The sequence below is a fragment of the Rhincodon typus genome, chromosome 7, assembly GCF_021869965.1.
Source record: "Rhincodon typus isolate 14 chromosome 7, sRhiTyp1.1, whole genome shotgun sequence".
Classification (NCBI taxonomy): domain Eukaryota; kingdom Metazoa; phylum Chordata; class Chondrichthyes; order Orectolobiformes; family Rhincodontidae; genus Rhincodon; species Rhincodon typus.
In genome coordinates, this window is record NC_063338.1 from 2,939,733 (window position 1) to 2,961,334 (window position 21,602).

General features: G+C 44.1%; 1 protein-coding gene across 1 annotated transcript in view; it reads right to left on the minus strand.

Annotated features, from left to right (window-relative positions):
• cps1 (carbamoyl-phosphate synthase 1, mitochondrial) overlaps nt 1–21,602 on the minus strand; it is a 176,671-nt gene that overhangs the window by 71,988 nt on the left and 83,081 nt on the right. The window contains exons 15-18 of the mRNA XM_048598668.1: nt 9,676–9,833; nt 8,273–8,401; nt 1,497–1,641; nt 221–431 (exon numbers count right to left, since the gene is read on the minus strand). Of these exons, the coding sequence (XP_048454625.1) occupies nt 221–431; nt 1,497–1,641; nt 8,273–8,401; nt 9,676–9,833 (643 nt within the window). The remainder of the gene's footprint in view (nt 1–220; nt 432–1,496; nt 1,642–8,272; nt 8,402–9,675; nt 9,834–21,602) is intronic.

Below are 21,602 nucleotides of genomic sequence, written 5' to 3' on the forward strand. Positions count from 1 at the left end.
TCTACACCTTGTTATCTGCAGTTCCTACTATCTCAGAAGACAAGATGGTTTGTGTGGTGTAAATACTATAGAAAATGTTATACTATGGGCCGCTCTCCACTTCCATGCCTTTTCATCTTCTTTCAAATTGCTAGCAGCCATATAGGGATATGTCTTTATGAAGTGTGCTCATTGGATAGGAAGTGCACTGCTCCTCCCCCTCCCCCTTCAATTTCCTTACCCAGTGGCTTTGGAGGCCAAAGCTGAGCTGCGCGAGAGTCGGGCATTGACCTCAATGATGCAGTACTCCAGTGAGGCGGGATGCAATGCGTACTGAATGTTGCACTCGCCAATGATGTCCAAATGGCGCACCACCTTGATCGCGGTTTCACGCAGCATGTGATACTCCTCATTGGACAGAGTCTGACTGGGGGCTACAACAACCGAGTCTCCTAAAAGATAAGACACAAAGCACCAGGATTACCAACCAAGAACCACGGCTCCAGGGACCGAGCAGAGCATATCTGAAACAGAGTCGCTTCACCTGATTGCACAGACAGACCAACACCTATTCCTCTTGACTTGTAGGACTCTCATCACCATTGATCCTCCTCAGTGAATCTCCACACTGTTAAACTGTGAGCTCAGTGTCAACCCCGTCACACCCCACCCAACCACCCTTCTCAAGCCCTGCCATCTGCAATCTGAGTCAATGAGAGCTACCCCCATTCAAAGCTTACCATATCCTTCAATAGGCACAGAACAGCAATGACTGGATATCACACTGCACCTGGAGCTATAGCGGGACAGTGGGAACCTATCACGCTCCTGCAGGTAGCTTCCATTTTTATGTTAACTTCCCAGAATGCTAATGCTCCTGTTCAATGTGCTGGATTAAAAATTTGATAGTCATATCAAAAACACTTCCTGTATGAAGGCAAGATCTCCCTGTTTACCAAGGAAATAAATGGTGTGTGCAAGCCAACACTGCATCCATCCAGGGTCTCACTGTGCAGGGGTAGGGCCCAGTTTGAGAGCTTCTCAGAGCTGCATTCGCTCACTGGTTTTGGAATAACACGTCAGGAACCCCGTGTTTTGGAGTCAATGTGCCATGGGTCAGCGAAGAGACAAAAGATAAACTCTACAAAAGGTAAAGCTTTCCCACCGCACCAGGCATTTCTCAGAGAATCATGACCTGTGTATCAACCAAGCGTCTCAGCAAGAAGGACAGTATTGAGGATGAAAGGCACAGATCTACCTGCTGCTGCTGGGCAAACAACAAAATCCCCTGGAAATTGTACCAAGATCCAATAGGAAACAGAGTGGCACACTGTGGGCTAGGTATGGGTCATTGCCAATCAAAGACCATGAGCGAACAGGAAGGCCAGTCAGCAAGTGGTATTGTATTGACTTTAAAGTAACATGGGGCTCCCAGCTTGAAATCCTGACACAGTTAAGTTCCCAAATGCTACACAAAATTAGAGAATGGACTATCTATTCCCTTCTGACAGTTTTACCTGTATGAATTCCCAAGGGGTCAAAGTTCTCCATGTTGCAGACAGTCACACAGTTATCAGCTGCATCACGCACTACTTCATACTCTACCTCCTTCCAGCCCAGCAGTGACTGTTCCACAAGGATTTGATTGGTCATAGCCAAGGCCTGGAAAGACAACAGAACAATCAACATAAACCTGGCGCTGTGCTCCAACAAACAGACAAGAACCACTGTTATTAAGCCATTTCAGCTAATTCATTCAGTATGCACATCCACAATTTAAAATTTGGACTAAGGGAGTGTAGTATGGATGAAAGGCAGTGGTTAAAAAAGTTGGGCATAAGATGCAGAGAGGAATAATTATAAGATGGCAAAGTGACAGTCAGTGTTGGTAAACAAGGCAGATAACTGTGATCAGAAAATGAATGATAACCAAGGATGGTCGGGCGGTGTGGTTAAGCAAATGTGCACTAGTTCTGAAGAAGGATCACTCAATTCGAAATGTTTACTCTGCTTCTCTGCCCAGACGCTGCCAGATCTGCTGAGATTCTCCAGCACTTTCTGTTTTAATGTGTTCTTGGAAGGTTAGCTTTGTCAGACAGTGAAAGCAGTATCTCAATTTGATATGACGGAAAGAACTCCACTGATGAGAGACAGGAGGACAAGATCATTGCTAAATGTGAAAAAAATACATTAGAGGGCACCAGGGTTGGGGGGGGCATGCAAGAGGAACCCCAATTACCAAACACCTCTCACTATTTGGTGTTTGCCAGGCTCTGTATTAGAGCTGTTGCAATTATTCATATATTAAGGACCTGGACTTTTAAAATCTGCAGACAGCACAAAAAGTCAGCAAGGAACCCTCTCATATAGAGAAAGGCAATCACCAGAGGGCTGTGTACAGACCAGGGGAAGTGTGCCTCATAGATGGGGAAGAAGAGAGGTGAGGGCTAGCGTTCATAGTCCAATGAACCTTGGAAAAAAGTACATGTGGATATTATATTGTTCAGAGGGCTTAGTGCAGTGTCAATTTTACTACAATTCCCTCTGTGTGGCAGCACACTCTCTCTCTTGCTCATGGGGCATAAACACATGGAGAGGGTAGCAAAGACTGTCAATGACCATGTTGCCAGAACTCCTTAAGAGACTGAGCTGTGAAACAAGACCATCACTCCAAATTTGCAAACAACATAAAAACAGGGGAAAAGGCAAGTTGTAAGAGGGATGGAGTTTACAGAGAGATATTGACAGGTTAAGTAAGTGGGCAAGAAATTGGCAAATGGAGTAAAATGTGGGAAAATGCAAAATTGTTCATTTTGAAAGGGGGATCTAAAGAACAGTATTATTTAAATGGAGAAAAACTGCAGAAAACTGCAACATAAAGGAGCTTGCCAGGGTAAGTGCTGACAGGATGTTTTCCCTCATAGGAGAGTTGAGGGCCAGAGGGCATAATCTCAGAATTAAGTGCTGCCAAGTTAAGACAGAGATGAGGAGTAATTTCTTCTCTCAGAAGGTTGAATGTCTTTGGAACACCTTGCCACCGAGAGCTGTGGGGGTAGAATACTTGTGTATATTAAGGCTGAGATAAACAAATTCTTGATCAGTCAGGAGAATCAAAAGTTATGGAGAAAGGGCAGGAAAATGGACATGAGGAATGATGGATCAGCCATGATTCTACTGAATGATGGATTAGGCTCAAGGGGCCAAATGGCCTAAGGGCATTCCTATTTCTTATGGTCTTAGGGCTTTACCAGAAGAATTAGCAGCAGCCCATTGAGTCTGCTCGGCCATTCGATGAGGTCACGGCTGATCAGATTACTCTCAACTCCACTTTGCTACCTTTTCCCCATAACCCTTGATTTCCTTCCTGATTAAAAATCTCTGTATCTCATTTGAACATACTTACTGACCCAATCTCGACAGCCCTCTGTGGTAAAGGATTCCACAGATTCACTACCCTCACAGAAGAAATTGCTCCTCATCTCTGTCTTAAATGCATGACCCCTTATTCTGAGATTATGCCCTCTGGTCCTAAACTCTGTCACAAGGAGAAACAACCATTCCGCATCTACTCTGTCAAGTTCCTTAAAGATCTTGTACGTTTCAATAAAGTCACCTCCCGTTCTTCCAAATTCCAATGTGTAACTACTCAACCTCTCCTCATGACAGCGTCCCTCCACACCCAGTATCAGCCTTGTAATCCTTCTCTGGACTGCTTCTAATGCCCGTACATCTCTCCTTAGATAAGGGGCCCACAACTGTTCACATTATTCCAGCTGGGGCCTTATATACTTTTGGCAAAACCTTCCTACTTTTCTACTCCATTCCCTTTGAAATAAAGGCCAACACTCCACTTGTTTCCCTATTATGCACTGGATTTACACACTAGCATTTTGTGATTTATGGACGAGGATTCCCAAACACCTCTGGTCTGTAGCTTTCTTTTAGATAATATTCAGCTCCTCTATCCTTCTTGCCAAAGTACATAACCTTCACATTTCCCCACATTATATTCCAACCACCAAGTTGTTTGCCACCCACTTAACATGTCCATATTCCTCCGCAAACTTTAACCATCATCCTCATCACTTGCCTTCCCACCTACTTTAGTGTCATCTGTACATTCAGGGAAACAGTGTACATGTTGCTGCGGGTAGACGCGAGCTGCCAATGGCAATGGGGAGCCCAATGATCAAGCCTCAAGCAGCGTGGAGGTCTAAGACTTGTATACCCTGTCCTGAACATTACTGCTGCCCCCTTCAAAGTAGGGCTGCACATTCTCATTCACCTCCTTCATCCATTCGATGCTCAACAGTGCTCCCCATTAAATTCAATCCACCCACTTCCCCGGCTGGTCTCCGTGCTGTTGAAGACCAGACTGTTCTCAAAACTCGGCGTCATTGTCAACTGAAATCAGGCCGTCGACATGAAACATTAATAAACAGTCAGAAGGAAGTTTCCTGAGAAAGCAATGGGAGGATGTGCGACATTTTCTGTGGTTAAATGGTCTATCTACATAAACTTGCAAAGTATGTCAATCTTACTCTAAATAAGACAGCTTACCACCATTCCTCCCCCATGTTTGAGCAGAATGTTGTATATATTTGAGCTCATGTTTCACATTCACATAGAATGGCTATAGTGTGGAAACAGGCCCAACAAGTCCACACCGACCCTTGGAGCATCCCACCCAGACCCATCCCCTTATAACCCACCTATGCTACACATCCCTGAACACTACGGGCAATCTAGTATGGCCAATCCACCTAACCTGCACATCTTTGGACTGTGGGAGGAAACCGGAGCAGCTGGAGGAAACCCACGCAGACACGAAGAGAATGTGCAAACTCCACACAGACAGTCACCCGAGGGTGGAATTGAACCCTCACTGAGCCACCATGCCACCCCTGAGTGCATATTTTGAGATTCCTGATGGTGCTGAGCAGCGATTCCAATGTAACACAGCACCTGTCACACAGCGACTCCACCTCTCAGAATTTGAGTCATAGTCATAGAGTTGTACAGACCCTTCAGTCCAAATCGTCCATGCCGACCAGATATTCTAAATTAATCTAGTCCCATTTGCCAGTGTTTGGCCCATATCTCTCTAAACCCTTCCTATTCATATTACCATCCAGATGCCTTAGGCTCCACCACTTCCTCTGGTAGCTCATTCCATACATGCAACGCCATCTGCATGAAAATGTTGCCTCTTAGGGTCCCTTTTAAATCTTTCTCCTCTCATCTTATATCTATGCTGTCTAGGTTTGGACTCCCCCACCCCAGGGAAAAGACCTTGGCTATTCACCCTAACCATGCCCTTCACGATTTTATAAACATCTATAAGGTCACCCTTCAGCCTCCAACGCTACACGGAAAATAACCCCAGTCTATTCAACCTCTCCCTATAGCTCAAACTCTCCAACCCTAGCAACATCCTTGTAAATCTTTTCTGAACCCTTTCAAGTTTCACAACATCCTTCCTATTCTCCAGAAGTGGCCTAACCAATGTCCTCTACAATTGCAACATGACCGCCCCACTCCTATACTCAATGCACTGACCAATAAAGACAAGCATACCAAATGCCTTCTCCACTATCCTACCTACCTGCGACTCCACTTTCAAGGAACTATGAACTTGCACTCCAAGGTCTCAGTTCAGCAACACTCCCCAGGACCTTACCATTAAGTGTATAAGTCCTGCCCTGATTTGTCTTTCCAAAATGCAGCACGTCACATTCATCTAAATTAACCTCCATCAGCCACTCCTCGGCCCATTGGCCCATCTGATCAAGGTCCCATTGTACTCTGAGGTAACCTTCTTCGCTGTCCATTACACCTCCAATTTTGGTATCATCTGAAAACTTACTAATCATGCCTCCTATGTTCACATCCAAATCATTTATATAAATGACAAAAAGAAGCAGACTCAGTACCAATCCTTGCAGCACACTGCTGGTCGCAGGCCTCCAGTCTGAAAAACAATCCTCCACCACCACCTTCTGTATTCTATCTTCGAGCCAGTTCTGTGTCCAAATGGCTAGTTCTCCCTGTATTCCCTGTCATCTAACCTTGCTAACCAGTCTACCATGAAGAACCTTGTCAAACATCTTACTGAATTCTCACTGTCTTTCTTCACAGTGGCACCCAAATACTCCACCCTGTAAACCAAGATGTCTAGCAAAATGAAAATTCCAGTCACTGACGTACAAATCACTTGCCACAACATGAAATTCTTCTCGGGGCTCACTGGCAGTTCAGGAATATTCCCAGACATCGAGACTGTCTCAACAGGTACAGGCTTTGCAGTCAACTGGAACAGTTACAGTTGGATATTTGACCAGGCCACAGGAAAACTGGGCATTTCACACTTGTGTGCAATTCTTGTTCACTACTTGTTTATGGCTGTACTGTACACTTGTGTTTTTGTATTCATGGTCTCAAGACACAAGCAGGAGCATCTCAATTCAATTTACACACTGCTTTGTTGACAGCATATTGTATCAGTACGATGCATGGAGTTTAAGAACAGAGAGCTGGAACTGTATAAAATAATGGTTAGGCCACAGGTAGATTATTGTGTGCAGTTTTGGAATCCATTTTGTAAGAGGGATTTGCTAACATTGAAGAAGGTACAGAGGAGATTTACCAGGATGTTGCCTGGGCTGGAGAGTTTCAGTTATGAAAAGAGTTTTGGACTGACTGAGGTTGTTTTCCTTGGAGCAGAGGAGAATGAGAGGGGACACAATTGAGATCTATAAAATTATGAGGAGCATAGACAGGGTAAACAGGAAGAAACTTTTCCCTGATCAATGACCAGAGGCATAGATTTAAGACAAAGGACAGGAGGTTTAGAGGAGATGTGAGGAAAAAACCTTTTAATCCAAAGGGTGGTGAAAATCTACAACACACTGCCCATAAGGGTGGTAGAGGCAGAAATCCTTATGACATTTAAGAATTATTTATATGTGCACTTGCAATGCCAAAGCATAGAAGGCTATGAGATTGTAAGAACTGCCAATGCTGGAGTCAGAGATAACACAGTGTGGAGCTGGAAGAACACAGCAAGCCAGGCAGCATTAGAGCAGCAGGAAAGTTGGCATTTCGGGTTGGGGAGTTATCTATAGAAGGCTATGAGACAAGCGCTCGAAAATGGGATGCGCATAGTTAGATTGTTTTTAATCTGGGGAGATGCGATGGGCCAAAGGGCCTTTTTCTATGCGGTAGACCACTATGTCTCTAAGTTAACCACACAGACAGAAGCAAAGTAAGCATGACTTCTGCAGAATGCACCGTCAGAACACCCAAATAAATCATAATTATCTATCAGAACAGAAAGTGTAAAAAATTACAGATGATATCATTTGCAGGCTCCTGTCATTCTTGTCAGACAGCAGAAAGCATTGGAATGCTCTGTCCGTCAGTCATCACTTCTTACAATTCTCCATCCCCTCTCCTCCTGGCACCTCTCAGCCTATGATCCCCCAACCTGCTCAAATGAAGTTAAAGGAACAGGACCACATCTTCCAACTGGTTTTTGATTTGTTCATTGGCTAGGCCAGTGTTCATTACCTATCCCTTAACGCCCAAGAGAAGCAGTCTTCTTGAACCACTGCGGCCCTTACGGTGTAGTGTCCCCCACTGTGCTGTGAGGGAGGAAATTCCATGGAAGGCAGCTGGTGTGGCAGTGAAGTGGTAACATCACTGGATTAATAATCCTGAGCCCACAACAAAAGGAGGCAAGAGCATGGGTTGGCATGCAGGCAACAAGGGAAGAGGTTACTGTAGAGAATTTGACAGGGGCAAGAGCAGTAGGCGGGCACACAGCAGTCCTGAGGCTGCCTCTGTAATGTATACGGAGGTGGCAGTACCAATATCTAGTATGCAACTGCACCACTGTCCAATCCCCTAACCTCCCCAATCCCAGCCAAAATCTCTGCTCTAGGAAGTCTCTCTCAAGTCAGGTCCAGGAATAGGGAAAATTCCCCACTGTGCCTGCCCAACTCAAATAGGCCAATTGCCACTCGCCTTCAACAGTGGGCACTGCCCAGTCCATATCGCCAACATGGGACAGTCCCCAGACTTCCTCTATCCCTTCCCGACATGTGGCAGCCCCCAGGGACCCCCACCCTTCCCCATGCTGACATGGGGCAGTCCCTGCCCCCAACACCAGGCAGTCCCCACTCCATGCCTCTAACACTGGGACAGAACCCAATTGCTAACTCCAATAAGGGGCAGTATACATTCACAGACCAGCTTGTCATTAGTGCACATGCAGGCTGAGAACATCACTTGCCTTTCCAGCGATTTCTGTGAGTTTTTCCTTATCATTGCACAGCCCCGAGCCAAGGCCCCCGAGAGCATATGCCGACCTCACCATGACTGGATAGCCAATCTTCTCCGCTGCTTTGTAAGCATCTTCCAGCTACAGATTTAAAGCAAAAGTGCAGAATGAACGGCTTCATTCCTCAGTTATCACTCCCAGTCATCCCATTCCAAACCCAGCATTCCCATCCGGAAAGCACATTCGAGATGGCTCAACATTTGCTCCAAGTACAGCCAACTGGATTTCTGCAGGAGGGGTATGGGGGGAGCTCTGGCCATTCTTGACCTGTGCCTCCACTGACTGAGTTGGAGGTAGTTAAGAAGAGAGGGAGCGGTGCTCACACCCCACACAGAGACTTTGTCACACAGTCCCCTCCTCCTAAACGGCATAATGTTTTCCTCTAAAACTTGCTCATAATTACCCATCACGAATTACCCAAAGGGCAATTAAGGGTCAACTCCATTGCTGTGGTTTTGGAGTCACATGTTTTAATTCAAGATTCTCCCAACTGAGCCAATCGGGTTGTCTCGAGGTGGGCAGTGGAGACAAGGCCAGGGGGCAAGGGAACTGTCCCGGGGGAGGAGGACTGTCCCGTGGAAAAACAGTGCTGGGGGATGACAGGACCAACTCAAAGGGAGACAGGGGGCTGTCCCTGAGGAGACAGGGATGGGCAGGGCGGGGTAGTCCCAGGGGACACAGGACCGGAGTCTGTCCCACGGGATGGTGGGGGTGGAGCGCACAGGTGAGGAAACAAGACCAAGGGTGGAGCACATGAGCAGTTGTAGGCCTTTTTTTATTCATTCATTTTATTCATTCATGGGATGAGGGATGTTGCTGGCTAGGCAGCATTTATTGCCCATCCCTAGCTGCCCAAAGAGCAGTTAAGCAGCCCAGAGAGCACATTGCTGAGAGTCTGGAGTCACACATAGGCCAGACCAGGTAAGGATGGCAGTTTCCTTCCCTAAAGGACATTAGTGAACCGAATGGGTTTTTTTCCTACAATCACGGTCACCATTAGATTCTTGATTCCAAGTATTTACCAAATTCAAATTCCACCATCTGCCATAGCGGGATTTGAACCCAGGTCCCCAGAACATTATTCTGGTCTCTGGAATAACAGTCCAGCAATAATACACTAGCCCATCAAGTCTGCTGCACTATTATAACCTCAAATCCACATTCCATACACCCAATAACCTCTCACAAACCTCCAGTTTATGAAGAATCTATCTACCGCTGCTTTACAAATAGTCAAGGAATGTGCCTCCACCAGATTTTCAGGAAGAGACTTCCACAGACTCTCAGCACCTCTGGGAGAAATCATTTGATCTCATATGTTATAAAGGGTACATAGTTGTGTTTCTATATCTCACCGACTCCACAGCAAAGCTTGGTGCGATTTTCTCATCGATCTCCAGTAATTTGTCCGCAAAAAGCTGCCTGTCCTCAGTAGCCATGATCGAGCTGACTGGAGTTCCCAGCACTTGGACCCCATACTTCTCCAGCACTCCCTGTTTGTACAGCTCCACGCCTGCCACAGACAATTTTAATGGTTATTCTCGCTATTAAAGTACTATTCAGGATCAATATCCTCTGTTCATAGGAGGGCCAGGGCTGGGAAGCGAGGCCCAGGGCCGGGCAGCAAGAGGCTGGGTTCAGAGACAGGGACCAGAGAGAGGGACTAGAGAGAGGCCTCAGCTCAGGGCGAGAGGCCCAGGGCCTGGGAGCGAGGGTCTGAGGAGAAGCCTGGCTTGGGGAGAGGGGCTCGGGACTCAGGAGCCAGGACGAAAATATCTGAATGCACACAGTGTTTGTAAAATGATATTGAATTGATGGTACAAACAGAAATAAATGACTTGATAGCTATTTGAGATCTGGTTGCAGGGTGATCATAACTGGGAACTTGGAGATAGCAAGAACTGATGATGCTGGAGTCAGACTCAATACAGTGTGGTGTGGAGAAACACAGGCAGCATCAGAGGAACAGGAAAGTTCAGCTGGGTCCTGATGAAGGGTGTAAACTCAAAACATCAACTTCCACAACCGAGAACTTGATAGACATAGTTTTCAACGTTTAAGAAGAATAGGCAGAAAGTAAAGGTGGTCGGGTAGCTTTGTTTATGAAGAAACTTATCAGTACAGTGGTGATGAGTGACAAAGGTGTAATAGATTATGATGTGGAATCAGTTTGCATTAAAAATAAGGGAAAGAAGTCAGGTGCAGGAGTCATTTACAGGTCCCAAAAGAACTGTTTCATCATAAGACAAAGTATAAACTGGGAAATAATGGAGGTATGTGTAAAAAGGGCACTACAATTATCAGAAGTGATTACTGACTGGGTAAATCAGATGGGCAAGGGTAACATTGAAAACTACAAGACCATAAGATATAGGAGCAGAATTAGGCCATTTAGCCCATCAAGTCTGCTCCACTACTCAATCATGTCTGATATGTTTCTCAACCCCATTCTCCTGCCTTCTCCCCTTAACCTTTGATCCTCTTGCCAATCAAGAACCTATCTATCTGTCTTAAATATACAGAATGGTTTGACCTCCACAGCCTTCTGCAGCAATGAGTTCCACAAATTAACCACCCTCTGACTGAAGAAATTCCTCCTCATCTCAGTTCTAAAGGGTTGTCGCATCTCTTTGAGGCTATGCCCTTTAGTCCTAGTCTCTCTTACTGGTGGAAAACATCTCCAAGTCCACTCTATCCAGGCCTCTCAGCATTCTGAAAATTACAATCTGATCCTCATTCATCCTTCTAAACTCCATTAAGTACAGACCCAGAATCCTTAACCACTCCTCATATCACTAACCCTTCATCTCAGGGATCATTCTTGTAAACTTCTTCTAAACCCCCTCCAATGCCAGCTCATCCTTCCTTAGATACAGGACCTAAAATTACTCAAAATATTCCAAATGTGGTCTGTCCAGAGCCTTATTCAACTTCAGCAGTACGTCTCTGCTCTTATATTCGAGCCTTTTAAAATGAATGCTAACATTGTATTTGCCTTCCTAACTGCCAACTGAGCCTGCATTTAAACCTTAAGACAATCCTGATCTAGGACTGCAAAGTCCCATTGTGCTTCAGATTTCTGAGCCTTTCCCCATGTAGTAATAGTCTACATCTCTATTTTTACTACTAAAGTGCATAACCTCACACTTAACAACAATATCCTCAATTCCTTTGACCAGTCTTTTATGTATAATGTGAATAGTTGTGTTCTCAACACGGAGCCTCATGGAGCTCTGCTGGTCATCAGCTGCCATCTTGAAAAAGATCTCTTTGTCCCTACTCTCTGCTTTCTGCTAGTCAGCCAGTCTTCTATCCATGCCAATACATTGCTCCAAATATCATGGGCCCTTAACTTATTTAGCGACCTTCTGGAAATCCAAATAGATAACATTCACTGGCTCTGTTGTGTCTAATTTGCTCATTACCTCCTCAAAGAATTCTAACAGACTTTTCACGCATGACCTCCCCTTGACAAAGCCATGCTGACTCAAGTCCTATTTTACTATGCACTTTCAATCTGTCCACAATTTCACATTTAATAATGGGCTCGAAAATCTTAAGAATGACCAAGGTCAGGCTAACCAACCTGTAGTTTCCTGTCTTCTGTCTCCCTTCCTTCTTAAATAGAGGTGTTACATTAGCCATTTCCAGTTCTCTGGGACCCTCTCTGACTCCAGTGATTCCTGGAAGAATACCACCAATTCCTCTGTAATATCCTCAGCTATTTCCTTCAGAACCATGGAGTGTAGCCCATCTGGTCTAAGTGATTTATCCACCTTCAGACTTTTAAGCTTCCACAGCACCTTCTCCTTAGTGGTGGCCACTAGAGTCACCTCTGCCCCTGGATTCTCTAGAAATTCTGGTACGCTACTGGTGAAAACTATGAAAACTGATGCAAAGTACCTATTCGGTTTGCCTGCCATTTCTTTGGTGCCCCATCACTACTTCTCCAGCCTCATTTTTCAGCAGTCTAGTGTCCACTCTTGCCTCTCTCTTACCTGTCAGATATCGAAATAAACTCTTACTATCTTCCCTACTATCGAGGGAAGTTTTTCATGCAGACAGTGGTAGCAGCCTGGAATGCACTACCAGAAGAGATGATGGAAGCAGGCACATTGAAGACATTTAAAAGGCACCTAGATGGGTACATGAATAGGGAGGAAATAAAGGAATATGGAGCGAAAAATGGCATGTTTGATTTTAGATTAATTAGGGCACGATGGTCAGCATAGGTTCGGAGGGCAGAAGGGCCTGTTCCTGTGCCGAATTTTTTCATTTGTTCATTAGTTCTTTTATATTACTAGCTCGTTTACTCTCATATTTCATCTTATAGATACACAGAATGCGGAAAAGGTCCTTCGGCCGATCGAGTCTGCACTGACATAACTGTCACTAAAAGTGCACTAATCTCAATTTCCTGCACTTGTCCCATATATTTGAATGTTATGATATTTGAAGTACTCATCCAAATTTTTTTTTTAAGGTTGTAGGGTTTTCAGCCTGTACTACCTTCTCTGGCAGCGCACTCCAGATTCCCATGATCCTCTGACTGAAAATGTTTCTTCCCAAATCCCCTCTGATTCTCCTGCTCCTTACTCTAAAGGACAATTTTTAAGAACCATTCAGGAGGATTTCCTGACACAACACGTAAACAGTCCAACCAGGGAAGTGGTTATAGTGGACCTAGTTTTGGAAAATCAGCCTGGCCAGGTGAATGCAGTTTCAGTTGAGGAGCATGTCAGGAGAAGTGACCAAAATACCGTGTGTTTTAAGATACTCATGGGTAGGGATAACAGCAGTCCTTGGGTGAAGGTGTTAAACTGGGGGAAAGTGAACTACAACAATATTAGACAGGAACTGGAGACTTTTGATTGGAAGCAGCTGTTTGAATGGAAATCCACATCGGACATGTGGGGCTATTTCAAATGGCAGTTGAAAACAGTTCAGAAGAGGCACGTTCCTGCAAGAATGAAGGGTAGGAATGGCAAGTTATGTGAACCTTGGATGACCAGGAATGTTATGACCTTGGTCAAAAAGAAAAGGGAAGCATACATAAGGAGGATGGGAATTGACAAAGACCTTGAAATATTTAAGTAGGAAAGAACTTAAACAAGGAATTAGAAGGGCTAAAAGGGGTCATGAAAAGTCATTAGCAAATAAAATTAAAGAGAATCCCAAGGATTTCTATACATAAATAAAATGCAAGAGGGTAGCCAGGGAAAGGATTGGCCCACTCAAGAACAAAGGAGGGAATCTACATTCGGAGCCAGAAGAGGTAGGGGAGGTCCTAAATGAATACTTTGCGTCGGTATTCACCAAAGAGAAACAATTGGTGGCGGATGCTCTCAGGGAAGGGAGTGTTAAATTTCTAAGTCAAGTTGCTATTAAAAAGGAAGAGGTGTTGAGTGTCTAAAAAGTATTTTTTTATTATTTATATAGAATCCCTACAGTGCAGAAACAGACCCTTTGGCCCAACAAATCCACACTGAACCTCAGAGCATCCCACCCAGACCCATCCCCCTAAACCCACCTAATCTGCACATCCCTGAACACTAAAGGCAATTTAGCATGGTCAATCCACCTACCCTGCAAATCTTTGGACTGTGGGAGGAAACAGGAGCACCCAGCGGACACCCACGCAGACACAGGGAGGACATGCAAACTCCACACAGACAGTCACCCGAGGCTGGAATCAAATCCGGGTCCCTGGCGCTGTGAGGCAACAGTGCTAAACACTGAGCCACCATGCCACCCTAATGTAGATAAGTCCCCGGGTCCTGGTGGGATCTATCCCAGAGTATTGAGGGAGGTGAGAGAACAAATTGCTGGAGCATTGACAGACATCTTTGTATCCTCTTTGGCCACAGGTGAAGTCCCAGAGAACTGGAGAATAGCCAATGTAGTCCCACTGTTTAAGAAGGGTAGCAGGGATAATCCAGGAAATTACAGGCCTGTGAGCCTCAAGTCAGTGGTAGGGAAATTATTGGAAAAAGATTCTCAGGGATAAAATCAATACACATTTAGAAGCAAGTGGGCTTATTAGCGATAGACAATGTGGTTTTGTGCGAGGGAGGTTGTGCCTCACTAATTTGATCGACTTTTTTGAGGAGGTGACGAAGATGATTGATGACAGAAAAGCTGTTGATGTTCTCTACATGGATTTCAGTAAAGCCTTTAACAAGGTCCCTCATAGCAGACTGGTACAAAATGTGCAGTCACACGGTATCAGGGGTGTCATAGGAGACAGTGGGTAGGGGTAGAAGAATGCAAATCGGAATGGAAAGCTGTGACTAGTGGTGTTCCACAGGGATCAATGCCGGGATCTCTGTTGTTCGTGGTCTACATAAATGATTTGGAGCAATACATGGCTGGTCTAAATAGTTTGTTTCTGGATGGCACAAAGCTTGGAGGAGTTGCGGATAGTGAGCAGGTTTGTCAGAGGATTCAGCACGATATAGATCAGTTGAAGGCATGGGCAGATAAATGGCTGATGGAGTTCCCTGCATCAGCAGTTCCGACTATCTCTATAGCATGCTTGCCTTCATTGGAAAAGGCATTGAGTATAAGAATAGGCAACTTGTACTGCAGCTTTGTAGAACTTTAGTTAGGCCACACTTGGGATATTGCATACAGTTCTAGTCACGACACCGGCAGAAGCGTGTGGATGCTTTGGAAAGAGCACAGAAAAGGTTTACCAGGATGTTGCCTGGTCTAGGGGATTTCAGCTATGAAGAAAGGTTGGATAGACTGGATTTAATTTCAATGGAATGCAAGAGGTTGAGGGGTGACCTGATAGAAGTTTAAAAGATTGTGAAAGGCATGGATAGAGTGGAAAGTATGAGGGTTTTTCCTAGGGTGGAGGGATCAATTACTAGGAGGCATAGATTCAAGGTGTGAGGGAGGGGAGAAGTTTAAAAGAGATGTGCAAGGCAAGTTTTTCCACACAAAGGGTGGTGAGTGCCTGGAATGCACTGCCAGAGGTGGTGGTGGAAGCACACACATTAGCAGCATTCAAGAAGCATCTGGACAAAAACATGAATAGAATACTACAGTAATACATCATTAAATCAGGCCCTTCAGCCCAACTGGTCCATGCTGACCACAGTGCTCATTCAGCTAGTTCCAGTTGCCCACATTTGGTCCATATCCCTCTAAACCCACGTACCTATCCAAATGTTTTTAATTGTTGCTATTGTATCTGCCTCAACCACTTTCTCCGACAGCCCATTCCATATACTCACCGCCCTCTGCAGGAAGAAGTTGCCCCTCAGGTCCTTCTTAAATATTTCCTAAATGCCTTCTTCACCACCCTGTCTACCTGTGATGCCAATTCCAACAAACTATGTACTTGTATTCCTAGGTCCCTCTGTCCCACAACATTCCTCAGGATCTTACCATTTACTGAATAAGTCCTGCCTTGGTTTGACTTTCCAAAGTGCAACACCTCACACTTATCTGTATTGAATTGCATTTACCAATCCTCAGCCCACCTCCCCATCTGATCAAAATCCCTCTATAATTTTTGACAACCTTCTGATACCTCCTAGTTTTGTATCATCTGCAAACTTATAAATCATGCCTTAGTACATTCACATTCAGATCATTTATGTAAATAACAAATAACAAAGGTCCCAGCACCAACCCTTGTGGCACACCATTAGTTACAGGCCTTCAGTCTGAGAAACAACCTTCCATCACATTCTGCTTCTTACCATCAAGCCGATTTTGAGTCCAATTAGCTAGCTCTTCCTGGATCCCATGTGACCTAACTTTCATGACTACCCTGACATGCAGGACCTTGTCAAAGGCCTTACTAAAGTCCATATAGACAACATCTACTGCCCTACCCTCATCCATCCTCTTGATTACCTCTTTGAAAAACTCTAAAAGATTTGTCAGACATGACTTCCTGCATACAAATCCATGCTGACTATCCCTAATCAGACCTTGACTATCCAAATGTTGGTTGATCCTGTCCCTCAGTATCTTCCCCAATAACCTCCTTACCACTGATGTCAGGCTCACTGGCCTGTAGTTCCCCGGGCTTGTCTTTGATACCTTTCGTAAACAATGGAACAACATTAGCCACCCTCCAGTCTTTCGGAACTTCACCAGTCATTAATGGTAAAGCAAAAAATCTCTTCAAGGGCCTCTGCAATTTCTTCCCTAGCCTCCCACAACATCCGAGGATGTCGCTCTGAGCTACCAAGTGTCTTGCCATTCATTAAATACTCCCTCATCTTGTTTCTTCCTCCAAAGTGCGTCGCCCTGCACTTATCTGTCACTGGTCTGCCCATCTGACCAATCTATCTATATTTTCCTGCAACTTACAAGCACTTTCTTCACTAGTAACCACTCTACCAATCTTGGTATCATCTGCAAATTTGCTTAACATGCCCCCCACATTTCCTTCGATATCATTTATGTATATAACAAACAATAAAGGTCCCAGTACTGACTCTTGTGGTACACCACTGGACACTGACATCCAGTCACTCAAACAGCCTTCTTTCACCACCCTTTGTGTCCTATTACTAAGCCAGTTTCTGATCCATCTTGCCAAGTTTCCCTCAATTCTATGTGCTTTAACCTTCTCAGTCTCCCATGTGGGACCTTGTCAAAGGTTTTGCCGAAATCCATATAAACTACATCAACCGAACTTCCCACATCCACACACTTGATCACATTTTCAAAAAATCCTAACAAATTTGTTCGGCATTATCTCCCTCTGACAAAGCCATGTTGACTATGCTTTTCCAAGTGGGTATTAATTTGGTCCTTCAGAGTTTTCTCTATTAGTTTCCCTACCACTGACATGAGACTCATTGGTCTGTAATTTCCTGGTTCATCTCTATCACCCTCTTAATAAGTGGAACCACATCAGCTAACCTCCAGTCCTCTGGCACTACACCCGTGGTCAGAGAGGAATTAAAATTTGTGTACAGCCTCTGCAATTTCCTCACCTCCCACAGCAGACTGGAATGTAATTCATCCGGGCCAGGGGATTTGTCTGTTTTTAAGCTCAATAGAGCCTCCAATACCTCCTCATTTCCTACGTCAAACTGTGCAAGTTCTTAACAGTCCCTTTTCCTGAATTCCATACCGACAACCTCCTTTTTCAGAGTGAAGACTGAAGAGAGGTATTCATTCCATGTCCTTCCATTAACCTGCCCCTTCACACATAGGTAACCCCCTTAATCCTTAATGGGCCCTACACTTTCCTTGGTTAGCCTCTTCCCTTTAATGTATTTATAAAATATCTCAGGATTCTCCCTAATCCTGTTTGAAAGTCCTTTTCCATGCTCCCTTTTTGCTCTTCTAATTGTTTTCTTAAGTTCACTCTTCTCTGCCCTTATTGTTTTTTTCAGTTATCCTCTGCTGGTTTTTAAAGGATTCCCAATCCTCTAGCATTCCACCAATCTTCTTTTGCTTTTATGCTGTCCTTGACTTCCCATATCAGCCATGATTGCTTTGTCATCCCTTACTGTACTTCCTATATCTTAGGATGAATTTCTGCTGGCCCTCTTAAATTACCCCCAGAAACTCCTGCCATTGTTACTCTATCATCTTACCTGCTAGGCTCCCCTGCTAATCAACTCTGACCAGCCTGTGCCCCATGTCTTTATAGGTACCTTTACTCAATTGTAATATTGTTACATCTGATTTCAGCTTCTCCCTCTCCAACTGCAGGATGAATTCTATCATATTATGATCACTGTCCCCTCCCCTTGCTTCACCTTAAGTTCCATAATTAAGTCTGCCTCATTACGCATCACCAAATCCAGAACTTTCCAGTCCCAAAGTGTGCTTTAGCACAAGCTACACCAAAAAACATCTCAAAGACATTCCATGAATTCCTTTTCTTGAGATCTGCTACCAACCTGATTTTCCCAGTCCGCAAGCTCATTACTTTGATGCATATACTGCATACAACACTCTTGGTCCTTTACTGACCATCCCCTTTCTCTTACCTGTCCTCTTATCTGCGGTGTCTGAAGTTAGATCCCTAACCTCTTCCACACTTTGTCCTTTTACTTTCTTTCTTTGGAAATTTTAATAACCTCTCCTGAGCACACCTCTTTTTCAATTTCTCAATAAGTTTCCTAGCAGCCAAACTCCACGCTCCCTCCCTCCCTCTCACCCCCACACCCCCCCCCCCCCCCCCACAGAACCATCCTCCCCAATTACTTTTATAAATTTAGTAGATAAGGCTTAGAGTGCATTAGGGATTGTTTCTTAGAGGAGTATGTTGCACAGCATACCGGGGAACAGGCTATTTTAGATCTAGTAATGTGTCATGAAGTAGGATTAATAAGAGATCTTGTATTAAATGATCTTCTTGGGGTAGCAATCACAAATTCAAATTTCAAGAATATCAAATTCAATTGAGGGAGGGCAACTCAGGTCTCAGATCCGTGTCCTCAACTTAAATAACAGCAATTACGAAGAAATGAAGAAAGACTTGTCTGAAGTGGGCTTGGAAAATAACAAAAGGGAAAGTCAATGGAAGAGCAGTGGCAGACATTTAAGCTGATATCACATAATTCTCAGCAAATATTTATTCCGGTGAAAAGGAAGGACTGAATGAGAAGGATAGAGCACCCTGGTTAACCAAGGTGGTCAAGGAGAGTATCCAATCAAAAACTAAGGTATAAAAAATAGCAAAAACTAGCAGTCATTTAAAAGATTGGGGATGTTTTAGGAATCCACAGCACATGACAAAAAAAGCCAATAAAGTGGGAGAAAATTAATTATGGATGTAAGTTATAAAAACAAGCAGTGACAGCTTCAAGTGTAGCAGCCTTGGAAGATACACTGGAGAATTAACAAGAAACAGCACTTCCGAGAGATGAACTGGATTGGACTCAGACTCTCAAACATTTACAGCAAGGACGGAGGTCATTCACCCCATCATGTCCGCACCAGTCAACAAAAATCTGACCACACTGATCTAATTTTTCATCTCTTGGCCCATGGCCCTGGATGCTATGGCAGCACAAATGAATATATACATGCTGTTTAATTGTTATGACTGTTCATGGCCTCAATCATCTTTTTAGACAGTGACTCCCACCACCCTCTGAGCGAAAGAAATTCTCAACTCCCTTTCTAGCTTTCTACCTCTTCTCTTAAATCTATGCTCCTGGTTATCGACCCCTGAAATAATAGAAAATGTAATTTCCTATCCACCTGATCTATGCTGCTCATAATCTTATACAACTCTATCAGGATCTCAACTGTTGCTTCTCCAAGGAAAATAACCTCAATTTGTCCAATTCCTCCTCATAGTTTGGACCCTCCAGCCCAAGCAGTATCCTGATGAATCTCCTCTGCATCCTTTCCAGTGCTATTACAATTTCTATCTTATAATATGATGACCAGAATTGCAGACAATATCCCAACTGTGGTCTCACCAGAGTTTCTATAATTCCTGGATAACCTCCTTGTTCTTGTATTCTGTGCCTCACCTAATGAAGGCAAGTATCCCAAGTTCCTTCTTAATTATTTTATCCACCTGTCCTGATACCTTAGGGGATATGTGGATGTGCACAGCAAGATACTGCTGATCTGTACTGTTTTCCAGGGTCCTACCATTCATAAGCTTTTTACTTCAGTTTTCTACTTTACCAAAAGTGCTACCTTATCAGAGTCTTGCTAAAGTCTATGTAGACTGCATAAAATGCATTACCCTCATCAACACTCTTGGCTACCTCCTCAGAAAATTCAATCAATCAAATTTGTCAAACGTGACTTTCCCTTAATAAACCCATGCCTCTCCAAGTGCAGATATATCCTGTCCTTCAGAATTCTTTCTAATAATTTCCCAATACAAAGGTTAATCTAACTGGCCTGTAATTTCCCAATCTATCCTTTCCTCCCTGTTTTAATAATGGGACAATATGAGCAGATTATCAGTCCTCTGGCATCTCACCTATTACTGCCAGGGTCCCTGATACCTTCTCCCTTACCAGCCTGGGATACATCTCATCCAGGCCTGTGGATTTCTCCACTTCTTAGGCTGCTAGTGCTTATAGTCATAGACTCAGAGATATATGCCACGGAAACAAACCCTTCAGTCCAACTTGTCCATGCCAACTAGATATCGTATATAAATCTAGTCCCATTTGCCAGAATTTGGCCCACATCCCTGTAAACCCTTCCTATTCATATACCTATCCAGATGCCTTTTAAATGTTGTAATCATAATAGCCTCCACCACTTCCTCTGGCAGCTCATTCCATATATGCACCACCTTCTGCGTGAAAAGGTTGCCGCTTTGGTCCCTTTTATATCTTTCCCCTCTCACCTTAATCCTATGCCCTCTACTATTGGACTCCCCTACCCCAGGGAAAAGACCTTGCCTATTTACCCTATCCATGCCCCTCATGATTTTATAAACCTCTATAAAGGTCACCCCTCAGCGCCCAAAGTTACAGGGAAAAAAGCCCCAGCCTATCAGCCTCTCCCTGTAGCTCAAATCCTCCAATCCTGGCAACATCCTTGTAAATCCTTTCTGAACCCTTTCTAGTTTCACAACATCCTTCCTGTAGCAGGGAGACCAGAATTGCACGCAATACTCCAGAAGAGGCTGAACCAATGTCCTGTACAGCTGGAACATGATCTCCCAACTCCTATACTCAATGCACTGAGCAATAAAGGCAAGCATACCAAATGCCTTCTTCACTATTCTATCTACCTGCAACTCCACTTTCAAGAAACTATGAACCTGCACGCCAAGGTCTCTTTGTTCAGCAACACTCCCCAGGACCTTACCATTAAGTGTATAAGTCCTGCCCTGATTTGCCTTTCCAAAAAGCGGCACCTCACATTTATCTAAATTAAACTCAGTCTGCCACTCCTTGGCCCTTTGGCCCATCTGATCAAGATTTCTCTCTCTGTTAAATTCTTCCATATTTCACAGACCTCTACCCTGATGTCTATACCTGCATCATCCTTTCCATTGTGAAGACTGATGCAAAGTATTATTAATGACATCTTTTGGGTCCCCACACAATTTCCCTCCATGGATCCTATTAGATTGTACTTTCTTCCTAGGTATTCTCTTCCTTTTTGTGCATTTAATAAAATTCTTTGGATTTTCCTTTATTCTACCCATTAATGCTTTCTCATGCACTTTATTTTTAACCCACCACTGACACAAACACACACACTTTTTATACTCTTCTATCGAATCTGCTGTATTAAGCCCTTAGTAAGTGCCATAAGCTTCTTTTTCTCAATCCTAATCTTTACATCCCGATACATCTAGAGTTCTCCAGTC